This window comes from Saccoglossus kowalevskii, chromosome 13 (assembly GCF_978046115.1).
Source record: "Saccoglossus kowalevskii chromosome 13, keSacKowa6.1, whole genome shotgun sequence".
NCBI lineage: Eukaryota > Metazoa > Hemichordata > Enteropneusta > Harrimaniidae > Saccoglossus > Saccoglossus kowalevskii.
In genome coordinates, this window is record NC_140653.1 from 32,208,548 (window position 1) to 32,217,844 (window position 9,297).

At 33.7% G+C, this 9,297-nt stretch overlaps 1 protein-coding gene across 1 annotated transcript; it reads left to right on the top strand.

Moving 5' to 3' along the window:
- Positions 1-5,135: 5,135 nt before the first annotated feature.
- On the top strand, positions 5,136-8,294 carry LOC144355848 (uncharacterized). The gene is made up of 2 exons (XM_078010882.1): positions 5,136-5,300; positions 8,147-8,294. The coding sequence occupies exons 1-2, from the start codon at positions 5,158-5,160 to the stop codon at positions 8,274-8,276; spliced, it is 273 nt and encodes a 90-aa protein (XP_077867008.1). The 5' UTR covers positions 5,136-5,157; the 3' UTR covers positions 8,277-8,294.
- The last annotated feature ends 1,003 nt before the right edge of the window (positions 8,295-9,297 follow it).

Below are 9,297 nucleotides of genomic sequence, written 5' to 3' on the forward strand. Positions count from 1 at the left end.
ACGAAGAAGAATGTAACAAGTATATTCCGTAAATTAAAACACAGCATAGCACAGCACTGTGATTAAATTGAAAAAAAAAAAACCCACAGAAATATCGCCTCGTCAATAATGCCCTTTGAGATGCCGCATGACTGAGCACGAGCCGTCTTAGCACGAGATATATACGCTCATAGCCTGGGAATTTATTTTTCGTTCGAACATAAAAATAAATTTTGAGCTGCGCTATGTGTTTTATTTTCTCCTATGAACCTGGCATTGTAAAATCTGAACAATCTACGAAGAAACACAACTCTTTTAGCCCCGGTCATGCCTTTAGTGGCCAAAACCCGGACACTCACAGACGTCGCGATGTAATGTCGTGCGCACATACTACCAACAATGATGCGCAGTAGTAACTACTTGATTTTGTTCAGTAGTGACTACATAAATTACCAATATGATTGTCAGTTGATCTATGCTTTAAGGATATTTTTCTTCGCAGGTAAGAACGAAATTATGTTTTTTCTCGTGAAAAGCTGCACATTCCAGCAGCAATGAGAAATCTTACATATGGCATGCAACAAGATGCTGAATTGCTGTCTGGGTTTAAACGTTCTTAGTGACAAATAACGCTAAATAAAAGTAATAACGTTTCTAATTTCCATCACGAAAAAAAAATTAAGACGAGCGTAAACGTGACTAACGAGACACAATTTCACGCTCTGCAAAGTACAAATGAGAAACACCATAATTCCATCCAATTATAACATAAAATGTATGCGTCGTCATGGCAGCATACCAGTTTTATGTTAAACGTGAAAGTTCAGGTGTCAAATAGGATATGAGTGTCGAAATATTCTTGCATATTCTTTGTGCATCATTGAGAGAGTTAATTAATTAGTCACAAGTCTATGCACGTAATCACATGGCATTGTGGGTTTTGGTTGCCATAGAGCCCCGCAACTGGTCTTAGTTTAAGTCTAATAAGCTACATAATTGAAATTCGCCTAAAAATAATTAACTATGCACTATAAGCTTAGTAAGAAGCGCCTCCTTAACCACGACGCATAATAGCGCAGTCAAAAATCACTCAATTAATTTCCAGTATCATTCATAGCACCGCGGTAATCAGTAAAGTAATGTATTGGAGAAGAAAACAAACATATTTGATTGGAGAAGAAAACATACATATTTTGATTGGAGAAGAAAACAGACATATTTTGATTGGAGAGAAAACCCGATATTCATATTTTTTGCTGATGAAGAAGATTGTTGAAATCGGATTGTATCCGTACGTTTCCGATGCTCTGCATAACAAAGTGGGTTTCCTCAACAGAAAGGACAACTCTTTGTCGAAATGCTGCAAAATTTAGTATTAATATATTGACTTCAATTTGCATTGACAATGCGCCAATTTATAATTTACCGGTAAAACTCCCAATACGACGACGTTGACCCGTTCAATCAATTTGATGTCAATTCCAGTTGGTCGATTTCACCACCTTCACCTGGAAACATGCACAGTAATGGAGCAGAACGAACTAGGAACGAACCTAACATTCACTATTAGTGTTGAAGCCAGCGGGTGACACCATACCCTCTCGGTATCACCAAACAAGCAACATCACTTTCGCTATCGATCTTTATTACACCACTGAATCCATCTTGATGTTTGAGATTAACAAACTGAAAGAATCATTTCGCTATGATATATTTGTTTATACGGGTTGTATCGACCACCTGATGCTTTAAGTTACAGCGCCCTCATATAACTGATATAACCAAGTGGAAGTGCTGATGTCATCAAAGTTGAATGTTATCGTACATACTAAAATGTAACACTGAGTAAAGTGATCTGTCACATATATATATAAGTGAAAAGTTGTATCTGTTATTAATTTTAGACGCACACCGTAATTTAGTAAAATATCTAAACAATACGCCAGGTGTGTCCATAGCCTCCCAACACTTAATTCTTGTGATTTGGAACAACGCCGAATATCACATGAATGCTACGTCTGTGGTTAGGTTAGGGGGTAACCATTAGAAAGTCTGTGAATGGGGTGTTAGATTGGAACGTTTTTGGAAAACTAAATTCTACAGCGAAAATGACAGAAAAAAATGTCCGTATAAATCATAGACATACACATTTGATAAAAGAAATCAACAATATATATCAATATCATCCTGTAAAATCTTAAACTAAGAAATGAAAAAAGTAATTGTGACAGTTTTTAGCATCTCCCTGCCAGTGTCAGAATGAAATATGGACATGATAACATGGTGACGCTGGTGGCGCTGTTGTTCAGGAGTCCGTTCTCAATGTTTTAAAAATTTAAAAAAAAAACTCAGTTCAGTTATAATGAAATCGTTTGATGGAATGCAACACTTAAATATTCAATATAATTAAGTATTATCGACATTATTGTTTATTTAGATGACATTTAGGAATTCTAACACTAGATAGACAATTCCCTATCACTTTGTTGAACAATATCATATTTATGTAATAGACACTGGCCGATTTTCAACAGCTATTTTAGTAATACATGTAAATTATTAATTAATTAATTAAGTAAGTAAGTAATTGTTATTGCTATAAAGATTACATTTTAAGGGCGACAGGCGACACCATCATTGATAGCCTTTCATCTCCACAGAGTTACTATGAGAATACTATAGTGGATCTGTACAATATAACCATGGCAACATAACGAGCACCGTTACCAATCCATCATGCTTATCGATACGCTTCCTCAAATATGTAAGGATGTCAAGGTACACGTATATAAAAAGGCCTGTGCTATTAAATTGAATAAAATATCCTTTCGATAAGTTTCTGAAAAGGATATTGTTATTCAATTCTAACAACCCCACACCGAACATACAACCACTGATTTTGACTTCTTGATACAGTACTGCATGCAGAGAAAGCTGTTGCAACTTTTTGTTTGCCACAATACATAATGTACTAGACTAATTACTACGTGAAAATTAAACAATTGCCATTTATTATATAAATTGAAGATACATACACATGTATCAGTGTCATCAACATAGTATTTACATTATTAACATATTCACGCTTAACGGCAGTTAAAAACGATTCAAATACTTCATGAAAATATTGGACAGAAGGAATCAACAATGACAACAGAACAAATCAGAATGCAGGAAATAGAAATACGAACGTACAGATTATTTAAAAAAAGAGTTCCTACTTAATTGTTTCAGAAAATATTGCTTTTCGTGATTCTCATACCAGATTCCGATTAAGCATATACCTTACTATAGTACTAACATTGTATGGCATATAGATTAAGTAACCACTCAGTGAAAAATCGAATGTGGTCGCCATTCCAATGTGCCAGTCGTTGAAAGAATTTGTGAATACTGTCACAGCAATGGCACATTGAAGATGAGCAACATTTTGTAATGGTTTGTACACTTTACCAAACAAAAATGCTGGAAAAAAATCAATGATAAATTTTATTAAATTGAAAATAAATTTCAATACGTAATGGCCAACAATGACGTAATGGGCAGCGATGACGTAATTGACACCAATGACAATACCTCTTGCATAATTTATAACATTAAGTATGCCTGAAACAAAGACAGCAACACACAACCTAACTGGTTTGCCTACTTGTATTTACAGGTTTGAAGAACCTCTTGTCTGCGGGTGTAATTGGTCTAGTATCTAACTCGAGGAAAAAATAATTTTCCTGTACGTGTCTAATATCTAGAATATGTTTCAAATCCAAAACCTTTACTTCTGTAAACGCATTAATCATTCGCTAATCCACTAAATTAAATCGACTTGAACATGTAAATTAACAATAGAACTTATTGTTTCTTTGTCAAGTTCGTGTGCGACATTTGTGTTGATAAACATTGATTTTCCCACAATCCAATGCGCTCTTCTAATGGAAATCACAAGTATGAGGTTTGACCTGGGCTCGACTTGCATTAGCTACTACCGGTGACTTTTTCGGTACCTTCAAATCACCTAAAAAATACCTAAATATACCTGAAATACCAAAAGTCAAAGTCGCCATCTTATTTATATAAGACCCATATACTCGTATCTCGCGCATGCGTGACGTGACGACTACCGCCTTTTAAAACCCAGTGAAATTACTCAAAACTTGAAAATAGTGAAATTAAATGCCAGTAAAAATAAATGGTTTCACAGTAAATAGATTCTATGTTTATTTTCCCCAGATTTTGTGTTACTGTTACCATGTACTATCGTTTGTCAATTGGAATCAATTGTCATTTTTTCTGATATAAATTAAAAAATTAAAAAAACTGAATTGTTGTTGGTAGTGCATATAACATCTAAAATAATAATATTCACTAATAAGCTTCATAATCACTGACTGTTCATTTTGAACATTTTGCAAGTTATATACTGATTTTAATAAATAATTATTCAAGAAGTGTACGTAATAAGCCTGTACCAATTCCTAAGCTTGTGTTTATATGCAACTTCTACTTTACCACATATCGGAATATCGGATTGCGCAAATGACACCAGACAGCTGATCTAACGTTTAATTAGTGTGGAACAATTTCGAAAGGCTATTAGTTACAATTACAAATGCTAAGTCCACATAATGATGAGTGCTTTGTGCAATCATAATAATTAAAGGAGCCCTGGTAGACAACTTGAACATAATGATCCCAGAGAAAGTGCTCCATAAATATAGAAATGCAATTTACATGTTTTAATATCTTTTTAATTCACTGTAAATTGCATTCTTCTACATTTATAGAGCACTTTCATCCTGGATCATTATGTTGTCTCGTAACAGATAATTCTCGACCGCGGTCTGGCGTCATACTATTCAACTTCGCAATGGAATGCGTCAAGAAAATTTTAAAGCGAAGTGAAACAGAGGAGTAATAGGGAATTCCGTTGGCGGAGCACGAGTGACTTACTCCGCGCAAAGTTTGTACATTCAAATTTTGGTATTTGAAAACACATGCGTTTGTTTATATTTTTTTTTAGAAATTTTGTGATCTGACGTTTATGCGCGATTTCCTAGTACATGTATTAATATTGCGTGTTACACGACAAGCGGATGTCCGGCGGTCGAGAATATATAAAGAGCCAGGGAGTCTTTGTTTATCCAATATAACTAAGTTGAGGGCTCTTTCAATTTCCGCGACATGGAAAGTGCGGAAGTAGAAGTACGTTTATTGTTTTTCGCCAAAAGTCGAGAATTAGTTGGAAGGAAGGAGGATACGATCAAATTACCAATTCATCTACTGCCAGCAGGTCTCTGGGAAGGCATACTAGCTAAACATCCGTGGTAATTATCAAATTATGTTGTAAAACCGCCTATTGCTGACACGATTAGCAGACGATCTCTTATATTTGCTGTTGTCGGCTTTTGCGTGTCTGGTGTGTGTATCGTCTTCGAAGACCGGTTTGACTGAATTGTAGTATTGGCCGCAAGCCAGTGTACATGGGACAAACTGAGTTGCTCAAATTGCAGCAAAGTCACTGTTGCTACACGATGCTGTGCACTGGATCTCAAATATAAACTATAGAGGTCACGTGTACTTGCACAATTTTGTTTTCAAGTAAGGGGAACGAAATGAAATATAGGTGCCTCCAAAACACAACCTAACTTGAAAGCTACTGTCTTTCTACATTTTTGTGGATTTTCAGGGCCAAAAAGAATACCAGCCGGTATTTCATTAAGAGTGTGTGGTCATTTGCTGGCTACCGAATTATTTCTACATACCTGTATATATTGGATATAATTTTAACATCCACCACTAAATCACTTAGATGGCATTTTGCATTATAACATTTTATCGTGATTTATGTGGTAAATAAAAAAATAAAAACTTACAGGGCTGCATTAAATTGCTGTATGGGATGGATTATATTATATACAATCATGTTTTGTTTCTGTTCGCAGTAATCATTAATTCTGTAGACGCTGTTTTTATTTTGCCCTTATGAATATACTTGTATGACTCATTAACTATGGGTTCATCCCCCAAGTTTTAAGTGATTCAGCTCTAAGATGTATAGTGATCAAAGCTACACTGGCTGGGATCTAATTTAAAGTGGCATATAAGCTGTGTGTATATTAACCAAATATATGTTATGAAATATAGCATACATTTATAATAATACCATGTAGATAGGTGGGAAATTAATTTTTTGTGGATCAAAAATCCTATTTTTTTCAGCAGTCTAGATGCTGTTGTTATATGCTTATAGTATCCCAGCACTTTACCTATATATATTCATTTAGTACTACTAGGGTTAGTGGTCATCATGCATCAGAAATTCAAAGCTGCATTCCTACTTTCCAAATTCGTGAAGTACATATACACCATCAAATGTTGAAATTGTAGATGCGAAATAATAATAATAATAATAATAATAACTTTATTGCATCCTTAGAAATACAATGTTTCTATCAGTTAATAGCAATAAAGATTAGTTGTGATAACTACTACTACAAAAAGAAAGTTAGTTGTTGATAGGATAAAGCAAGTGTTACATATGAAATGGCATTTTCATTTCTTGATTGAAATGCGTTATGAATATAGTTGCCAATCTTTTTTATTATTACATCATCTTTTGAAGTCATCAAGAAATTAAATTTCTGGAGATCATCCTGTGTTTGAATTTAATATGAATTGAACCCTTCTAGGGACATAATTTTACTCATCAACATTTTAGTGCAACATTTTATCTGTTTTTCTATTTTTTGTTGTTGACCAAACAGATATATATATATTGTCGACTAGAAGTCTTGATCAAAAATTTTGAAAAATTATGATGAAATTATGTCGGTTTAAAAGCTCTGAATGGTGATAAAAGATGAGTTTGGTGTTAAAAAGATTAAGGGTTCCACTAAATTAAGCTAGATTTGTAAACAATATACATTCACTGAGTTAGGAGGCTTTGTTTAACCTTAAGGTACATAAGTAAGTAAAGTATTGTAGGTATGTTTGTCAAATGGAATAAGACTCTCCAGCACCCTCAAAATGTAGATGGGAAAGCGAGTGCAAAATATCTACTTTTAATAAATCATATTTTTGAACTAAAATAGCATCATCTGAACACATTTTATTTTGTCAGCTTGTTCTATGAGTAATGTTTTACATAATAGCAGTGAAGGTGCAATTTGTAATAATGTACTGGGTACATGTTGAATGCACTGCATGGGACTGAAGACCACACCTTTTTTTAATCTGAATGTATCACATGGGACAGAGGGATTGGTGCACTGATATATGTGTAGTATTTGTGTGCTACAACTTCTGCTGGTATGTACAAAAGCACCTAAAACCATTCAATATTTTAGAATTTCTGTGGTGAATTTTCAGTGGTACATGATTCAAATACCTTGTCATATGTGAAAATTTAAATTTAAACTATATCATAGGAGTTATTAGTTTTGAAGCTACTTTAATTTAAACTGATCCTCTTAGTGAGTCCCCAGAAATATTTACAAGTACTAGACAATCTATTGTTGTATATACTGTTGGTTGTCATTTTTAAAAATACCTTTATCTATTTATATAGACTATCCCTCAACACCAGTGCCATATACTGTTTAAAATATTGTATCAATATTTTGTCAAAAGCTATGTTTAGAAATCTGTATGAGAACATTCTTCATATTGAAGAATACTTGTCATAAATATAACATGCTATTTCTGTGCTCAAGGGAGTTTAAAGTGAGATTTTTGTGCTTACTAGAGAGTTCAAAGTGAGATTTATGTGGTAACTAGGGAGTTCATGCTCAATTTGTATGTACACTAGGGAGTTCTAACAGTTTATCGTGCATATTGAATATGGGCAGTTAAACAGATTATAAACACACAAGGGTCAGGTCCAAACAGTGAGATTTTTGTACACATTAGGGAAGCAGATGAGCTACACTATCCAGAAAAATTAAAGTGTGAATTCTGTGCTTACTAGGGAAATTAACATGGGATTTGTATGCTGACTAGGGAGTCCAAACTGTGATTTGTGGTCAGATTAATAACTGTTTTATATGATAAATGATATGAATAAATTTGGATTGCTATTTTTATGTGTCCATAGATTCTTTTATCCACCGACAGTGATCACCCCTCCATACTCCCTTTAATGAATGATTGAATAATATATTGTTTATTTCAGTCTTCAACCTATCAGTGATAATATCACAATTGCATTGAACCAAGAATACATAGCAAGAGAAGAAACAGAACCAATTGTACTCAAAGAAGGTGATGAAATAGCGATCATACCACCACTCAGTGGAGGATAGAAACAACAAACACATAAAGGTACACCTCACATTATTATTATACATTACAAAAAATAATTAGTGTACCAATAATAAACCCAAATTTAAAATATATTTTTTAAGAGCTAAAAAGTGCACAATCAACATATATTTTCACATCAGGTGTCACATTTTAAGTAGCAGCTACCGTACATCAAAACAGTGCAAGAAATTTATGTGTTTGCATTGCGGGGACCAAAGCTTCTATTAAATTCAAATTAATATTGTTTTCCTTGAGAGAGCATATGTAAAAAATAATGCTATATATATATATTAACTTAACATGATTGAGGCTGTATTGTTAAAAATTGCTGTTTTTATGAAGTTTGGTGATGAATCCCCTTAGATCTGTGTTTGTACAGCTTCTTGATTGTACATCAAGGCTATCTGTAATGTAAGGCGCATGAAAACAAATATCAAAATACCACATTAAAGAGGTACAGCTTTATTTCAAGTACCATAACAAATACCTGTCTTTAAAAGTGTATTTGCTTTCCTGTAACATTCAGTTTTTCTAATTAACAGAACTCGTACCATTACAGCTGTCTATAGTTACAAAGGCTTCTGAGCAAAATATTCAGCTGCTTTCTGGTCAAAGCAATAATTAATTGAGAATTTGTGTGCCATAGTTTTTTTTCAGGTTTTTCTTCAAAAAATTTAATTTTCAGGATAAATCAAGGATTTTTAAGACAATTTAAAAAAACAATGCATTGTGGGTTTGATATGTTAGACGGAACAGTTATATGTATGAAATTAGCTGTCTCACTGATTATACATGTTCTAATCGATGCACTCGGATAGTTAAGTGGATTTACATTTACATCTAGGGTTTTAGAACATTTCAAAAGCACTCTGACAAATATTGTCAAAGTTGTTAGCTTAAAAGGCTTTATCTCAACGCGGTCATCAGAATTTGAATGGTACTTGTATTCTCACATTCAAATTATCTCTTGTATGTAGATCACCATGGCAACAAGGTGGATGTAAAATCCTGTTTTTTTTT

Excerpts from the sequence above, each read along its gene's own strand:
- LOC144355848 (XM_078010882.1), top strand. The coding sequence starts at position 5,158 with ATGGAAAGTGCGGAAGTAGAAGTACGTTTATTGTTTTTCGCCAAAAGT. Across the intron at positions 5,301-8,146 it reads ATACTAGCTAAACATCCGTG|TCTTCAACCTATCAGTGATA; the intron begins GTAATTATCAAA and ends TGTTTATTTCAG.